The sequence below is a fragment of the Podarcis cretensis genome, assembly GCF_951804945.1.
Source record: "Podarcis cretensis genome assembly, chromosome: 17".
Classification (NCBI taxonomy): domain Eukaryota; kingdom Metazoa; phylum Chordata; class Lepidosauria; order Squamata; family Lacertidae; genus Podarcis; species Podarcis cretensis.
The window spans coordinates 24085138-24103914 of record NC_137187.1 but is presented as its reverse complement, the minus strand read 5'-3'; the positions used below and the strand labels follow the sequence as shown (position 1 = coordinate 24103914).

At 39.7% G+C, this 18777-nt stretch overlaps 1 protein-coding gene across 4 annotated transcripts in view; it reads right to left on the bottom strand.

Annotated features, from left to right (window-relative positions):
- Positions 1-18455, bottom strand: part of SMC2 (structural maintenance of chromosomes 2) — a 32415-nt gene extending 13960 nt beyond the window's left edge. Inside the window, exons 1-13 of one of the 4 annotated variants that reach the window (XM_079959184.1) lie at positions 18330-18455; positions 16147-16359; positions 14918-15067; positions 14627-14749; positions 13959-13997; positions 13750-13860; positions 13434-13478; positions 6364-6597; positions 4341-4490; positions 3535-3768; positions 1913-2072; positions 1273-1390; positions 52-190 (exon numbers count right to left, since the gene is read on the bottom strand). In XM_079959184.1, the coding sequence (XP_079815310.1) occupies positions 52-190; positions 1273-1390; positions 1913-2072; positions 3535-3768; positions 4341-4490; positions 6364-6597; positions 13434-13478; positions 13750-13860; positions 13959-13997; positions 14627-14749; positions 14918-15067; positions 16147-16314 (1671 nt within the window). In that variant the 5' untranslated portion in view covers positions 16315-16359; positions 18330-18455. Of the gene's footprint in view, positions 1-51; positions 191-1272; positions 1391-1912; positions 2073-3534; positions 3769-4340; positions 4491-6363; positions 6598-13433; positions 13479-13749; positions 13861-13958; positions 13998-14626; positions 14750-14917; positions 15068-16146; positions 16360-18091; positions 18192-18262; positions 18284-18329 lie in introns of those variants that run through there. The other 3 variants (XM_079959186.1, XM_079959185.1, XM_079959187.1) reach the window with 3 other exon arrangements.
- Positions 18456-18777: the final 322 nt, after the last annotated feature.

Genomic DNA, 18777 nt, shown 5'->3' with positions numbered 1-18777 from the left:
TTCAAAAGCCTGGATATTTTCTTTTAATTTATCCTACTGAGAAAAACATACCTCGGTGTCCACCACAACGTTGTAGAGTCGACCCCCAGCAACTACTTCTAGTGCTGTTGCTGTAGAGATATCTTTCACCGTAATCAGAGATGCAACAAGGCCTTTCACTTGATCTCGGTTCCAGTTCTTTTCTGGATCTCTTAAAATGAACAACAACCATCAGTCGTAATTTGGCTGTTGCTAATCAGTCAATTCAAATGTATTGCTTGAGAACAACATAAAGCTGGGGGGGGGAAGGGGGGGAATGGATGACTCGCTATCGATGCTCTGACAACAGAGATAATTATGCAATGATTTATGATAGCCAGGACGAATCCTGGCATCACACTCTCCCTTTGAAGATAGGGAGATTAATTGGCATGAACCTCACTTACCTCTGAAAGCAGTCGTTTGTCACATGGAGACAAAGAATTGTTATTGGATGTGGAGGAACATCTCAGAGACTCTGCATAATAGTCCTTAAGACATCAGGTCAGCAAAACCTACCGTCTTTTAATTCTTTTTGAAATTGGAATTCATTACACCCGAGGTGATCTAATTGCCTATTAATAACCAGCCAATTTTAATATTTTGAATAACCTTAATATACATAATGGGCAGATGGAGCATTGGAAGTCCTTTCCAATTCTTTCGTTTATCTCTTTTTTATGATCTTTTAATGATCTTTAGCTTTTGTCTATTTTTGTTTGCTTGAGTTTGTTTAGGTTATATTTTGTTCTTTGATGTCCTCTATGTTGGGTTGAGGAGGAAGGTGATGAATGACTGATGAAGGACCCTGTGGGAGAGGAAGGGAAGAACTCCCAGGGTGGGAGGCTAGAAGAAGAAATGGAAGCTCCCAGGTGAGAGCTGGGAAGATCCACCCCCTTTTGTGGGTGGTAAGGATTAAGTCTGACCGCTGATAGAGGACTCTTTATTGTATTTTTTTCCCCCTTTTCCCTCCTACCTTCTTTGGTCTCCCCCCCCCCCCTTATTTAGATTAGTTAATTTTTATTGTATGTTGAAAGCTTTTATTAAAATTCAGATAAAAAAAACAAAGGAAAAAGAGGGGAAGGCATAATGCAACAAATGTGCTACAAAATAAGTATATAAATAATGTTCTTGACTAATTAATAGCTTCCAGACTGAAGCACTGAAATTCTATCCAAAATCAGAATATTTTTTCTCAGCTTCCATGTTTGAAAATAGGACATTTTAATGGAACAGATGAGTCTGTAGTTTTACCTGTACTCAAAGCGTAGGTTGGGGAACTTGCTCATTAACTTTTCATAGGACTCTCTCAAGCGGTTAACCACGCGGGACAGCTCCCTTTGTTTTTCCAAGAGGGTCTCTTCTTTTTTCTCTAGAATCACCAAGAAATTAATAAAAGAACCCAGTTTACGTAACTTCAAAATGAAGCTGTTTAGGAGGAAATGCACAGCCCATATCTAACTAAAATAATACTACACAACACCCAAAATGTGCGAAACTGGTAGGAGCATTGATTTAGGTGCCACTAGGGGGGATTTTAAACATAGGCACAAGACGTAGGTGGCCCATGTGACTGCATTTTAAACTCATGGCACATGTTAGCATGTGCTAACGCATGTGCATGAACATTAGCAAGCCTGCACTCTTCTATGTCTGGCTCACATCTTGTCCAACTTTGGCTGTTCACCAAAAGTCTGCTGGATAGCAGTTTCTTAAATACACACCTGTACATGACCAGCAAAAGCCTTGTTGAATTTCACAAGCAATTCTGTGCTACCTCCTTTCTCAGTAGTATCCAGACATTAACTTCTAGATTCACACCTCCATAAATTGTTTCCTCATTCCTTCTACTCCCAACCGTTTTCGCCATTCAATCACCTAGTCCTAAGCTAACCTTCATAGTTGAGTTTCTTCATTTCATTTTCTAGTTTCTCTTTCTGCCTTTTGACAGCTTCAAAGGTGTCTTGATCTTTCTTGTAGCCAGCATCCATTTTTTTCACTTCAGCTTGTTTGGTCTTTAGCTCTTGTTGAGCATGTTTCAGCTTCATCTGAGCCTGCAAGGAAAATTCAAAAGTCTAGGAACATTGCTTATACGGAAGCATTTTCTCACCTTGCCATGAAAATGAAGTTATTAGTCAGGCTTTTTACATTAGAACCACTAAATATAGGCTGCAAACGTACACAAGCTTTATTCAGAAGCGTCAGTGAAGCTTACGGCCAAGACAGGTGCATGATTAGGCTGGAGTGTTTAGGATTTTTTTGTTGGGGTGGGGGCTGTTACTATTGTATCTTTATTTCATATCTTATGATTTATTTATGCAGAAATTGTTCAATTTGACTGTGTATGTATTTTTCAATGTTTTATTTATTTATGACTACTTTTGTTATGCTTGTAATCAAGTGGTTTTTTAAAAAAATGTTGTAAGATGCCTTTAGCATGGTTTTAACTTTGGAAAGGCATGCAAATAAAGTGATTGATTATAATATGCTTAAAAAAGCAGTTGTTCCATTACATTGCTTTAACAAAAAATGTGATGGCAGGCCCAGAGTGAAGAATAGGGATGAGACAATATATTTTGCCTGATAAGGAGACTTTCTCCATAGTAGGATATGAAATATTTGTAACATTTAACATCACTATCATATAACAGCATATGCAGAAGTTTGATAATCATTTCTGCCCCCTATGTTCACACGCTTCTACTTCTTTTCAGGAGCTGTTTAGTTTGCACTGTTTTCCAAAAGGGAGAAAGGTATTTTCCTCTCTTTCAATTTTGTTAAGTTTTCAACATATCATACAATCTATCTATCTATCTAGGCCTCTATCACCATTTTATTTTATCTGAGCTCTTACCTAGGAGAGCATCACCCTTTCTTAGCCTCCCACCCTGTCTCTTAAATAGGCCCCTTTATCTTCTGTCCATCACCTTTCAATACACATCCTAATTTATCCCTAATATAAATCTTCCAATATTTAACCATACATATGAGTAATATTGCTAAATAGCTATCAATAATTGAAAAATGCTAAAAGGCAGTAAGATAAAAGAAAACTAAAAGAGGTACTTTTGCTTCTCTATCTGCATACATCTACGTCTACTCAAATTATTTAGCATCTGCACTCAAGAATAGTATTTTCCAAAATGAGTTGGATTAGAAAAGTGCTCGAAGTAGGAATTGGCTTTTAAGAAAGTCACCTCTGTCACTAGCAGAGGTGAATGCAGAATGCTTGTTTATTGTTGCTTTTGCCTTCATAGGAAGTCACTGCCCTCCTAAGTTGCAATCCTACAGACGTTCATAACACAATATATTTGTCATTTTAAAGGCTAAGGCAGGTTTCCTCAACCTCAGCCCTCCATATGTTTGGAGATTACAATTCCCATCATCCCTGACCACTGGTCCTGCTAGTCAGGGATCATGGGAGTTGTAGGCCAAAAACATCTGGAGGGCTGAGGTTGAGGAAGCCTGGGCTAAGGATTCCCACCCTCTCCAAAAGATGCAAAAACAGATTCTTACTCGTTTTGCTTCTGTTTCTGCTTTGCTCATATCGTTTTTGCAAGCCATTATCTGTCCAGCAAAAGTAGCATCTTCCCCATCTTCGTTGCTGGACAGACCAGCAGATACAGCATTGAAGTGCTGCTGGGCTGCAGTCAAAGCCTCCATCTCTTTATTATTTGCCTCCTGTAGAGCACTCAGTGCATCCGTAATCTTATTTACCTCTTTTTCCTTTGAGACTAAAGCTTTAGAGTCCTACAAGAAAATGTAAAATTGTATACAAATTGTAAGCACACAGAAGCCCACAAAAATTAGATGCAATTGACCAGAAAAAGTCCATCAGACTTTTTTTTTAAAGGCACTTACCCTTCGAAATCGACATCAGTCACATTTAATCTTACATGGCCTGGATCCGAAGAACTGCACAATTTGTCCACAAATTTTGGTAGGGCACCAAGGCAGAATTTGTGATTGACAAGACCCTGACCCCATCTTCAAAGTACCCGCACATAAGTCCTACTGGTTTCAATGGGGCATTGTAATTGTTCACAGGGCAACAGCCTTTTAAGGAAACAAATACAACTGAACACGTGCAGGATTGCACTGTTCGATTCCCAACCTAGTGCCCTGCCTCTGTGGGACACAATATCTGCAATCATGAAGCAGTCCCAGCTCCCTTATGTTACCTTTACAAATGTTAAGATATATTTCTATGACACAAGTACTTGTAAAAGTACATAATGAATATTACCAAAATGTACGAGAGTAAACATTAAGGGGAAAGAGAAGACAAGAGTGTATAATTTAACAAAGTGTTCTTTGCTTACCTCTTCCATGCATTTAACCAGCCCTTTACGCTTTTCTTCTTCACTTTGCAAGTTTTGCTTTTTGATGTCAAGCGTGCTCTGCACTTTAGTATCTGTTCTCTGAACTTCTGCAAGAGCTTCTTCTAGTGAATGGAGAACACCACTAAATTCCTGCAAATATTTTAAAGTATCAATCGTTAACTTATGTGTTTTGTGTATTTGCAAGTGTGCTGAGAAGAGGCAAAATGGTTCTTTGTTAAAGATCTCTGAAGCAAATGCAGACCACCAGTGGAGAAAGGCTGAATTTTATGAAGCAAAATGGCTTCACATGCACACAAGGGTACAGAACTCCTTCAACGATTAAACAATTCCTCCTTTGCACGATAGAAAAGCAAACAATAATCAAGCCTTAACATAGAATACTAATCAAACAACCAATAACTCCTTGCTTTTTACCAGGCAAAATACCAGATGACAGAATCCCCACTTCCTGCTATAGGGAGCCCCAGCGGTAGTAGAGTAGGTAAATAAATAAATATGGGGAAAGCAAAATGTCACTTAGAGAAGGATCTGAATTATTTTCCTTGAAGCTTGAATTTGTTTTATTCTGGATTGTTTTATTTGATGTTTTAATGTGTTGTAAACCGCTTTGAATTTTTTTTTCTTTAAAATATGTGGTATAAAAATGAAATGAAAAATAATTTTCACAGAAAAAAAGAAAAAAAAAAGAAGAAAAGAAAAGAAGAAAAAAAGAGGTGTACCTAGACATTCCCCTGTGGTAACCATAACCTAGGTTTAAGGTACCATTTGGTGATTAGCTTATACAGTGGTACCTCGGGTTAAGTACTTAATTCGTTCCGGAGGTCCGTTCTTAACCTGAAACTGTTCTTAACCTGAAGCACCACTTTAGCTAATGGGGCTTCCTGCTGCCGCCGCGCAATTTCTGTTCTCATCCTGAAGCAAAGTTCTTAACCTGAAGCACTATTTCTGGGTTAGCGGAGTCTGTAACCTGAAGCGTATGTAACCTGAGGTACCACTGTATATCTAACACTGGATCTCGGTCCTGACAGCGATGCAAGACCTGCAACAGTGTAGGTCTGCTTCAAAGCTCCCCCTTCCTTGCTCAAGCTCTATGGTTTTTTCTGCTCCATGCAGGAGACACTTAATGACTCAGCTACCTGTACCTGACATGATTATATAACTACCTTTACCTGGGGGTCTGGGAATCCCATGATCCAGGCCAGCAATCAACCCACAGCTGGGCCGTCTCCAAGAATAGGAGTGTTTCTGCAAGCACTTAAGTCAGCATTAAATGAAGGGTTAATTGCACAAGGCCACCTACACCTCCTCTCCTTGATTACAATTCTTCCGCATTTCCACTGCAATCTCTTTTTAGAAAGTTCATCTGGTATGGATAGTAGATATAATGTCAGAAAGTAGAAAGGAATAGGAAAGTAATAGGCTGTGTCAGCAACTTTTATTCTTAGAGGGCCATCAAATTCCTACCCCGCTAAGAGATGCATTTTTAAAAAATGTATTATTTGATACTAACAGCTTTGCTTGGTGAATATCTCTGTACCAACTGTGCTATAAACAAGTGCATACTTTGCTGTATACAAATGGTTCCATTTATAGCCAAACAGTGTTCACAGCATCATGCTTTAGGACAGGATTCGCTGAAGAAATTGTCAGCTTCAACTTCCAAAATTATCTTCTATGTCTCCTGTAAGCACCAAGACTATAAAAAGGTTTCTTATCTTGATACCCTCTTGCCTCAAATTCAACCATCCAATTTCTTTAATCCCTAAGATACCTTCAGTGGAAAGCTCTACTTCTGATGTACAACATCTGAGTTATTCAGCTAACCAAATAGTGCAGGTTTCTTATCAAGTGTTACGCCTTTAAATGTAATTTCCAAGTGATATGGAAATGGTCAATATAATGTACTTCACATGTTGGAATTCTCTGTTTAATCCAGACACAAAAAACTTTTTAAAAATGTGCTTAATACAAGAAATAACGGCAGCAGTTTAGTTGGTCTTACTTTATCCCTTTTCTTTTCCATTTCGGCTATTTCTGCGCTAAGTTCCTTTACTTTCTTCTCATTCTCAACCATCTCTTCCTGGACTTTTACAATGTTTCCTTCCATTTCCTTTAGCACATCACCAGCACGTGCCTTGGTTTCTTCAGCCAACACAAACTGATATGCAACGTACAGATGACTCAGGTGTTCAATCTCTCTCATGACCTTTTGGTATTCCAAGTAAGAGGATCGTTCCTGGAAAGGACAAGCAGAAATATAAGCCATAACCAGAAATAACAGCTATGATGAAACAGCGTAATTAGATTAGAAAACATGGCCAACACATTTATTTAAACAGAAGTTCTATTTTTTTAAAAAAACCTACAAATTACTGGATTCCAAGAATATATTTCTGCAATGTATATTGAGAATGTAAGAATTTCAGAGGAAAACTAGAAAAATGAAGCACATTCACTAAAACCATTATGAATAGTAAGAAAGTGATGCAGTTTGCAAACTAGTTCATGTCAAGGAAAGGTCTACAATATCGTCTCATTTCCAGGCCTCATTTCCCCGCAACAGGGTGCACTCCTGTTGTTTGGTTTCAGCTTCTGCCAACCTAGCAGTTCAAAAGCATGTCAAACTGCAAGTAAATAGGGCTTCCGGAGGCGGCGCGAACGACAATGGCGGTCATTCTCGTGCTGTGAGGAGGAAGCTCTACAGAAACGGGTCGTCCGCTACGGCAAAGCGGAGACCCGCGCTGAAAAACCCCAGGCAGCAAGAGCCTGGGGACGTGGGACTCGGCGGGTGCCAGAAGCGGCCCTTGAAACGCAGAAGAGACCCCGTAAGGAGCCTCGGATCGTGGAGGGGGTCGCGGCGCTGTGAGTCGATCGCTACTCTGTAGTGAAGCCGCGCAGCTGCTGTCGGTGAGCGCTGACCTTTTTTCCTCAAAATATTCAGAATCAGAAAAGCAACAACCCGTGAGCAAGGAGGGACTTTTTATAACTGGAGTTTAAATTAATGGAAATTCGGCTGAAAGCGGAGAGATGTTAAAAGGAAGTCCGTCTTCCGCTGCTACTTAAATTTCAAAGCAAAAAGAGCTGGAGGTGTGGAGCCATTGAAGAGGCTTTTAAACTATCTGATTTGAGCATTCATTGAAGCTGCTTTTAGGTAAAGTAAGGACTTAACTTATTTATTGGATTCATTTTTTATTTGGATTGTGTTAATCTTCTGCTTTGGGAACTACAAATTTTGACTGAGAAGCCCAGGTACTTGGGCTGCCTGAACAGCAGAACTGTCAGTTTGCAGATTTGGCTATTGTGTATTTGGACTTGCAACAATCTGAGCGTTTTTGGACTTGCTACTTTGAAACACCAGTTGGCACTTGTCAGAAACAATGTTATGCTGTTAACACCAACTCTGCTAAACACTAGTTACTGAAGGTCTTTGGACATTAAATTTGACTTTATTGATCTTATTTGATTTGACTTCTTCCCTCAAGACATTCTAAGCTCCCTCTAGAGGATTTTGGATTTACAGCAGTGACACTACTTTACTTTCTCTTTCCTTTCCTCCTATTTGACTGTTTGCTCTTGGGCTGCTGCATTCTCATGGGAACAACTCAGCTTGACCTTGACTCCTAGATAAAATTGGAATGAGCGGCACAAGAAAAAGGGGAGCAAGAATTAGACAAACAACTTTAACCTCAGCCTTACAGACACGTAGATCATCTGTACCTACTCTGCCGTCAGCAGGGGAAGAAGAAATTGTGTCTACTCTGCCGTTGGCAGGGGAAGAAACTGAGCAGTTACAGTTGGAAGATATGGTCTCAGGAGCAACTGCTTCAATTTTAGAGAAAATCTATGAAAAATTGGAGTCTTTGGATAAAAGAGTAGAATCTCTGGACAAGAAAGCGGATGAACAAACAGCCAAAATCGACCAAAATACAGCTTGTCTAAATAAAATAACTGGACAGGTGGCACAGAACGTACAAGCAATTGGGCAGTTAACTGAGGCCACTGTAGAGAATCGTAAACTGGCTGAGGCTACTAGTCAAAAAGTTGAAAATTTAGAACAAGAGGTAAAACCATTCTATAAACAAGTTGGAGAGCAACAGATGTATTTGTCTATGATAGAACTGCGGAACCGGGAAAATAATTTAAGGTTAAGGTCAATACCAGAAGTTGAAGAAGGAAACTTAGTTGAGTTCCTGACCAAAGAATTTTCCAAGTTCTGGCCTATACAGGAAGAAAAGGACTTTAAAATTGTGTCGGCTTTCAGACTTGGAAAATTTGCAAAGAAAGATAAGCCCAGAGACTGTTTGATAACTTTGAGATCGAAGGAGGAAAGGGACAAGATACTGGGCTTACACTACGAAAAGTCACTGGACATTTTGGACAGAAGAGCTGAAATTTACAAAGACATCCCGAAACAACTGCTGGACCTCAGATCCGCCTATTTTGAATTGGTCAGATTGTTAAGGAGCAACTCAATCATTTTTAGGTGGGAATTTCCTCAGGGATTATCTTGCACCTTCAGAGGGAAGAAAGTCAAAATTAAAACACTTGAAGACAGAGATAAATTTCTGATTGCTTACGGAGAGGATCTTCAGAAAGGAATTGAAACACCTTTGGGGCCTGGAGCATCTGCTGCACCTCTACCCTTGGAACCTGAAGACTCAGAGAAAAAGATACCACCCCTAGAGAAATAACAGAATTGTTCAGGATGTCCCTGCAACTGTTGAGCTGGAATATTAATGGGTGCAATTCCCCGGAAAAAAGGAGGAAGTTATTTCATATATTGAAAAAAGAACAATTGGACATTATTTGTTTGCAAGAAACACATGTGACTAGGCTCCATAAAAAAGTGCTAATAAATAAAAGATTAGGCCAAGAATTTATTTCTTCGGATCGAGTGAAGAAAAGAGGAGTGGTGATCTATGCAAAGGAGAGCCTGTCACCTAAACTTTTGTTCAAAGATGAGCAAGGAAGAATTTTGGCAATTGAGATACAATACCAAGGAGAGAAGTTTTTGATATTAGGAATTTACGCACCAAATGAGGGGAAGTCGGAATTTTATAAGAAGTTGCATGAGAGCATCCTGGACTATCTGGACTATGACAACATCATTATGATGGGAGATATGAATGGCGTGGTATCATCCAACATGGACAAGTCACAAAATCAAAATGTTACAAAAGATGGCAGACTACCTAAGACTTTTTTTGAACTGACCGACAATATGGACTTGATTGACATCTGGAGGACAAAGAACCCCTTGGGAAGAGAAGGAACATTCTTTTCTGAAGCCCAACTGACATGGACGAGAATCGACCAAATATGGATATCTAGAGGTCTGGCACCTAAGACCAGAAAGGTGGAAATCTGCCCAAAGACCTGCTCCGACCATAATGCTGTAAAGATGGATATGACACTACTACCAACCGGCTCCTTTAGATGGAAGATGAATGACAATTTGTTTAGAGATCAGGAGATTACCAAGAAGGCCCAAAAAGTCTTGAAGGATTATTTTGAGATAAACTTGAATACTACAGTGGAAAAAAGAATTATCTGGGATGCAAGTAAGGCCGTGATGAGGGGGTTCTTGATACAACAGAATGCTGTAAAGAAAAGGACACAAAATGAGAAAAAAGGTAAGATTCTGGAGAAAATTAAAGAATTCGAGAAGTTAAGATCAAATCCGAAGTCACAGCCAATTCTGAGAGAAATCAAACTCTATCAAGCACAATATTCCAAATTGATAAACCAGGAAATAGAGTGGAAAGTCAAACTAATGAAACAAAGAACATTTGAATCGGCGAATAAATGTGGGAAACTGCTAGCATGGCAGTTGAAGAAGAGACAAAAACTAAACACAGTTACAAATTTAGAGATTGAAGGAAGAAACATTCAGAACCCTGTGGATATCAGAAAATGCTTCCAGAGATATTTCAAAAAACTATATACTCAAGGGCCGCAAGATGAGGCTGAGATAAAACAATTTTTGATAAAGAATGGACTACCAAAACTGTCACAAGAAAATAGAGTAATCCTGAACTCTAAAATAACACGACAAGAGATTGAACAAGCCATTCAGAACATGCAATTGGGCAAATCTCCAGGGCCAGATGGGCTCACCTCCAAGTACTATAAGACATTGAAAGACTATTTGATACAACCATTGTTGGAGGTTAGCAACGAAATTTTGGAGGGGAAGAAGGCGCCGGAATCATGGAAAGAAGCGTTTATCACATTGATACCAAAATTGGAAACTGAAAAGACTCAACTTAAGAACTACCGCCCCATTTCCCTTCTAAATGTGGATTACAAAATATTTGCAGACATTTTAGCAAGTAGATTTAAAAAAGTTTTGAATCAGGTAATTCACAAGGGTCAGGCAGGCTTTCTCCCGGGCAGACATACAAGGAACATTATTGATATTTTGGAACTTTTGCAAACAAATATCAATACAAAAGCAGTGTTAATTTTTATAGATGCGGAGAAGGCCTTTGATAATATTTCTTGGAAATTTATGAAGGGAAATTTGGAAGGGATGGGAGTGGGACGGGGTTTTGGAAATGGGATAGACGCAATTTATTCAGAACAAAAGGCCAAACTGATAGTTAACAATGTGATTACAGAAGAGTTCAAAATTGAAAAAGGAACACGACAAGGCTGTCCTATTTCCCCATTGTTATTTATTTCGGTCCTGGAGGTGCTCTTGAACATGATTAGAGGGGACCGGCTGGTTGAAGGAATTCAGGTCGGAGCGAAGCAATATAAACTTAAAGCGTTTGCAGATGACTTAGTTTTGACCCTACAGGAGCCAGAATCTAGTACGAAAAAAGTATTACAACTGATTCAAGAGTTTGGTTGGGTAGCGGGATTTAAACTAAACAAGCAGAAAACTAAGGTATTGGGAAAAAATTTGACAGTTACAGAGTCAGAACAGTTTCAGAAAGAGACAGAGTTAAATGTGGTTAAAAAAGTAAAATACCTAGGGGTAAACATAACAGCAAAAAATCTGAGTCTATTTAAAGATAATTATGAGAAATGCTGGGCAGAAATTAAGAGAGACTTAGAAAGTTGGACAAGATTGAAACTTTCCTTGTTAGGCTGAAATCCTGCTGTAAAGATGAATGTATTGCCAAAAATGCTCTTTTTATTTCAAACATTACAGATTGTGGACAAAACAAAGTGTTTCCGGAAGTGGCAGAGAGACATTTCCAAATTTGTCTGGCAGGGCAAAAAGCCCAGAATTAAGTTTAAGATATTAACTGACGCGAAAGAAAGAGGGGGCTTTGCCCTGCCAGACTTAAGGCTGTATTATGAATCAGCAGCTTTCTGCTGGTTGAAAGATTGGCTGCTCCTCGAGGACACTGATGTATTAGATTTGGAAGGTTTTGACAATGCGTTTGGTTGGCATGCATATTTATGGTATGACAAGGTCAAGATTAATAAGAATTTCAAGAACCATATTGTCAGAAAAGCAGTGTTTAATGTCTGGACAAAATACAAAGACTTATTGGAAAACAAAACTCCAAGGTGGCTTTCACCATTGGAAGCTAAGGCCCGGAAAAGACTCAATATGGAGGCCAAATGGCCGAAGTATTGGGAAATATTAGAAAAAGACGGAGACAACTGGAAATTGCAGAGTCAGGAGAAAATGAAAGACAAAGTGCGAGATTGGTTACACTATGCTCAGATTAAAGAAGTTTTTAAACTTGACAAAAAATTAGGATTCCAGGTGGAAAAATCGAAGTTAGAAACGGAACTGTTAGAGCCTAAGACTAAGGTACTTTCAAGAATGTATAACTTCCTGTTAAAATGGAATACACAAGATGAAACGGTTAAATCGGCTATGATAAAGTGGGCACAGGATATTGGGTATAATATTATGTTTGAGGACTGGGAAAAGTTGTGGACTACTGGGCTGAATTTCACTGCATGTAATGCTTTGAAAGAAAATGTAATGAAAATGATATATAGATGGTACATGACCCCAGTCAAACTTGCAAAAATATACCACTTGTCTGATAATAAATGTTGGAAATGTAAGGAAAATGAAGGAACATTCTTTCACCTTTGGTGGACTTGCCCTAGAGTGAAGGCTTTCTGAGAAATGATATATAATGAGCTGAAAAAGGTATTTAAGTATACCTTCCTTAAGAAACCAGAGGCCTTCCTTTTGGGTATTGTTGGCCAAGGGGTGTTAAAGAAAGATCGAACATTTTTTATGTATGCAACAACAGCAGCAAGGATACTCGTTGCCAAGCATTGGAAAACTCAAGAGCTACCCACACTGGAAGAATGGCAGATGCAACTGATAGACTATATGGAACTGGCCGAGATGACGGGCAGAATCCGAGACCTGGGATTGGAGACGGTGGAAGAAGATTGGAGAAAATTTAAGATTTATTTGCAGAAATATTGTAAATTGTATGAATGTTAAGCAGGATGTTTGATCATAAACAATTTGGCACCATCGAAACAGATGAAGTGAATTATGAAGATAAGTTAAATTCATGAAAAAATCAAACTTTTAGATAACTATTAGGCTAAGTTTAATGTATTAAAGAGTGAAATAAACATATCTAAAATTTAAGATATAACATTGGAAAAATTGATTGTAGGGTGCGGATAAGGCGATAAATTGCTGGTTTAATTTTTATAAATTAGGAACGCAGGAGCGGGAGATGTGAGGAAGTCCAAAGAGGACAAGAAAATATGTTATGATATGTGATATTTTTGTATGTTTTGTTTTGTGTGTTGTAATTAAAAAATCCTTAATAAATATTATATAAAAAAACAAAAACAAACTGCAAGTAAATAAATAGGTACCGTTCTGGCAGGAAGGTAAATGGCATTTCTGTGCGCTGCTCTGGTTTTGCCAGAAGTGGCTTAGTCATGCTGGCCACATGACCCAGAAAAACTGTCTGTTTACGAACTCCAGCTCCCTTGGCCAGTAAAGGGGGATGAGCGCCGCAACCCCAGAGTCGTTCACGGCTGGACGTAACTGTCAGGGGTCCTTTACCTTTAAACATGCCTTGGTTTGCAATGTAAAACATTTTTTTCATTTTAAACGGGAAATACCTCTTTCAGTTTCTGCAAGGTGGGTGTGATTTCTTCCTCCAAAATCTGTGAACAAAGTACAGAATGAAAAATTTTGAATTTTCCAAATGCTCCCACCATACTTTCAGTGGATGGGACATCTGCAATGGACTTTGAAAAATTAAATTAAAAAGAGTAAATAAAACCAAATTGGTCATTAAGGAAAGAGACAGACAGGACCAGAGTCAAAGCTCATTTCATTCCTCTTAATCTACTCCTTGAGGAACTTTAGCAGCCATCCATATCTGAAAAGCAAACTTCCCAAAATAAATAAAAATCTATTATAAAAATCTAGTACCGTGCAAATTTCTTTAAGTTTTGCCTCTTTTTTCTCAATGGTTTTCTGGGCAGCTATTTTCTTGCATTCATACATCCTAGTGCCAGCTGCTTCTTCAATCATAGCCAAAATCTAGAACAAAAAACTGTTATTGCAATCTCAGGCTAAATAAAGAATCAATTCCAAAATGAATGAAGGAAACACTAATGAAAAAGCTCCAGCATTCTTACCTCTGGAGGCTTCATATTCAGAACTTTGGTAATCCGTCCCTAATACAGAATGAAAATCAATCAGTAACATCTCATGTAATTTCAAGATATCATTTTTATTATTAGCATCAAGATACATAGCAGACTTTTAATGTTTGTGTCAAAGAGCCACTGACCTAAAAATAGCAAACACTGGGCAGATTTCAGGGAAGTGGAGGTGGAATGCGCAAAGATACAGGCAAGAATAGTATTCTGAACCAAGCAGGGTTATCATCAGTCCTTACAAGAATTAAGAACTGGAAAGATTGAGAGTCCCTGGCAGAGGACACATCAATTCATTAACTGGTTGATTCCATAACTATTTTGCATTATTTTAGTTCTACCTTTAATGTATCAGCTGTTTTTTGTGTTAACTGGGGCCTTTACTGTTTCTATTGTATGTTGCCTTGAGACAACTGTGTAAAAGGTGATTAATCACAATAATAATAATAAAACATGCAGCCCAGAGAGGACTTCCTCAGAATCTGCAAGATCCCATTCCATTTTTTAAAAAACAGCTGGAGATCTGCTGGATCCTAATCATGCTCATCCCAACAGATCTAGCTTTAGGACTGCACCCTAGTTCCTGCCTGCTAAAAAAAACCAACACAATAAGAAAAGTGATTATATTTATAACAATATATGCTTACCTGCATAATAAGAAAGTGAGGATTATTGACATTCAGTCCAACAGAGCAGAAGAGATCTTGTACTCGAGCATTACTTGCATTCACACCATTGATTAGATATTTATTTCTGCCTCCAATCACCACCTTGAGAAGAAACAAGGGTTCATTATGTACCAAAGCATAATTTTCCTTCTAGTCTGATGCTACAGTATTCAAGCATCTAGACAGCTTGGCATGTGCAGCTACATATGCCAAAAACAAATAAACAAAGGATTTCAGAATATACCTTTACAGAGCCTAACTATTGCTCACCTGCCTTGTTACTGTAATCTCATCATGAATCTCAAACCCGAATGGACTCTGCTTCTTGTCAAAATTATCAAAAGTGATTGATACTGTAGCCTTGGTAATCCCAGCTTGGCCATTTTTGTAAACCAGATCTTGCAAGTTAGAAGCTCGCACCTGAAAAACATTAAAAGGGCAGTAATTTTCAATTGATGATAGCAAGAGTGCATGCTTAGGCTATAGGGTTGCGTCTAAAACACTTAGTTGGAAGTTAACTGTTTGGGCCATCATTCACAATGTTTATACAAGATTGAGGAGAGAAACACACTTTAAAAATAAAAAATTAAAAAATCAATTTTATGATGAAATTTGTGGGAAGTTTTATATATAGCTCAAAAAAATCTATAAAATGGTTTAGCATTCCATGTTGGATAATTCCAATGAGTATTTGTCTTAACTCCCACAGTGAACTGGAATACAAAAAATCACATGTGACTGGAAATTGTCTATTGGTGCTGTAGTTTTACTGAAGAATCCAGCCAATATTTGTATAGTTTTAAGTGAGTGATCCACAAACAATTTGAACTGCCACAAGTGCAAATTAGAATTAAGTTTTAGGTTCTATCTCAAACAGTTCATAGGCAAACATACAGGACAAGTTTCAGTAAGTGCTGCTGCCAGAATGGACTTGTACCCCTAGCTAGTCATAATTATAAGCAGTACAAAATTCTATGTTTAGTTATACATGGAGTAAAGACAGGTTAAGGACCAAATACCCTGCCTGTTTTTGTTTTCCTTCAGATTGCACTGTCAGTGGGCAGGGTTGTAGTTTAGTAACAGAACATCTGCTTTGCATGTAGAAGGTCCAAGAGTTGAATCCCCAGAGTGGGCTGGAAGAGATTCCCTGCCTGAAATTCTGCACTCAGTGTATGCCGAGTCATCACCATTCCACCACAGTAAAATAGGCAATTATTTGTTTAGTTTTCCTCTAATCAGAAGGGGACGACAGAGGACAAGATGGTTGGATAGTGTTCTCGAAGCTACAAACATGAGTCTGACCAAACTGCGGGAAGCAGTGAAAGACAGGAGTGCCTGCCGTGCTCTGGTCCATGGGGTCACGAAGAGTCAGACATGACTAAACAACAACAATCAGAAGAATGTGTAATATTCTAGCATTTGTTACAAAAACTTTAAGCTCACCAAAGAACAAGGAATGGAAATATTGATGCCAGTAGATGTCTAAGGCATATACTCACCTGTGATAGATTGGTAATGCCCAATAAGAAACAGATGGAGTCCAGGATGTTTGATTTGCCACTTCCATTTAAGCCAGTAATAGCATTGAACAATGGGTCAAAGTCATTCACTTCTGTCCGTTGAGCGTAAGACTTAAACCCCTCGAGCACAATTGATTTTACGTACATTTTGATTGCTCTCCCTGGAGATTCCAAGCAAACCTACTGTTTAACCTGTGAAAGAAAACATTTGATTCATAAATTGTATTTTGAGTCATAATTCTGTGAGTTACAAACATGCATACTTCATGGATCCTACCCAGATGCTTAGAAATCTGAAGTAACAGTGAATTCTAATCGGCTTTAGTATTTTAACTTTCTGTATATTTCCATTTTTTCTTTAATTTATTGTTTTTACCTTTTTGTAAACCGCTTGAAGGTTTTTCACAATCAAGCAGTGTATAAATTTTATGAAATAAATAAAGTAAGAATCTATTGGGCACAATGCAGCAAGTGACAAGCATGAGATGGCAAGCATTGCAATCACACTGGGACTTAACTTTACAGTAATGTTGCACAGGAGAAATCAACACACGCTGCAACTAATTTGAGATTTCTGCAGCAAGGTCAGTTTCCCTGCCTTTCAAAAAGCATTTTTACGTTGCTCTCTATGTCCTAGAGAGCGGGGTAGGGACATCCTCAGAGGATGCTCATTATCCAACAGGTTTCCTTACAGCTGAGCCACCTCAGGGATTAATGTTTTGCTGTTTTGATTTACTTATTTTTATCCTGTATTTTATTCTGTGAACTGCCCTGAGATCTTATGAAGGGTGGTATATAAATCTAATAAATACGACAATAACATTTAATGAAGTTGTCATCTGTGCAGAGGCTGCACCGCAGGTTCCAAGTCAGACCGAAGCTGGTTTGAGGTGAAATGCCTCAAACAGCTGCCTATCACAGGAAACTGGGGGCCTATGGATCGTTGCCATGTGTACTCAAGCCCCAAGTGCCGCAATTCAAGAGAAATTATTTTTCTGCGCCGAGGTGTCGCAGATCTGCCGGTGCTTTGCCGCATTTCATGGGTGTTTGGGTTCTCAGGCAGACGTTCTCATCCCATAGAATCAGAGAGTTGGAAGGGACCCCGAGGATCATCTAGTCAAACCCCCTCAAGTGCAGGAATATGCAGCTGTCCCATCCAAGGACGGAACCTGCAACCTTGGTGTTGTCAGAGCAATGCTCCAACCGAGCTACCCACCTTCGGAGCGATGTTACACACTCTTTCTCTATCTTCTCTATATGCTTAGGATTGCAGCTTCAATCCAACCCACAGAGGTGGCACTCATAAATGAGAGCCAACCAGCCATGCCACCGTAGCCAGGATTTTTTTTGGGGGGGGGGGCAGCATGGGCGTAGCCAGGATTTATTATTTGGAAGGACGACATTGATGTAGCCAGAAGTTATTATTGGGGGTGGGGGGCAGCCCTGAAACTTTCAGGTATACGGCGGTATATAAATTCAACAAGTACTACTAATAATGTAGTCAGGAGCTATTATTGGGGGGGGGGCAGCATGGGTATAGCCAGGAGTTATCATTTTGGGGGGGAGGGAGCAGCCCTGAGACTTCCAGGTATAGGGTGGTATATAAATCCAATAACAACAAGAATAATAATGTATCCAGGAGTTATTATGGAGGGAGGGAGCAGCATGGGTATAGCCAGAATTTATTGGGGGGCAGCATGGATGTAGCCAGGATTTATTTTGGGGGGCAGGATGGGCGTAGCCAGGACTTTTATTGGGTGTGCAGCCCCTCAGGTTTGTATTGATTTTGATTGGTTTGGGGGGCCCTGCGCTACACCCGTGGGAACCGAGTTATCTGGGACAGAATTGGCCAGTTAGTTTTTTATTTATTTTTGTATTAAAGGGCTGCGCGCAGCAGGACAAATCCCCGGATCCGTTCCCTTACTTGGTTCACCCCGCAACCCTGTCACACGCCGGAGCGCCCTTCATAGACGCGCGTCACGAGGGTCGCCCGACACGGATGTCCCTCCGCAGTTCACACGACACAGGCACACACGCGCGCGCAAATATGAGGCGGCCGTTTTCAAGTTGCACTTACTATTATTATTATTATTGCACATTCGGCGTGAGGTAATCTCTCTGTATTCCGGCTCCTCGGAAAGCAGAGGAGCCGCGAGTCTTACCTGAGGCGACGGCGGTTTCTTCCTCCCCTCGCTTGAATTTCGGCGCGAGCGCGGGGGTCCTTCCCCTTGCGCCTCGCGAGACTTTTTCAGACAAAGCTGTCCAACTCGATGCCTGGTTTGTTGGTGTTTGTTTTTCCCCACCCCCGGAGACAACGGCGCTGTGAGCACAGCCCCACCCTCGCCGCTCGTGATTGGATGGAGGCGCCCGGGCGTTGGATATAAAAAAGGCGCGGAAGCCTCGCTGACGCTCATTTCTTGCTGCGGGGAGAAAGGGAGAAAGGGTGGAGGTTGGGCGCTGGCGGGGTTTGAATAGCTTCTGCTCTAGGGTCTGGTTCTAGATTATAATGCTTTAGCAAATTAAATAAGGAGGGTCATCTAGTCCTTGCAATGCAGGAATATTCAACTGCCCCATATGGGGATTGAACCTGCGACGGTGGGGTTATCAGCA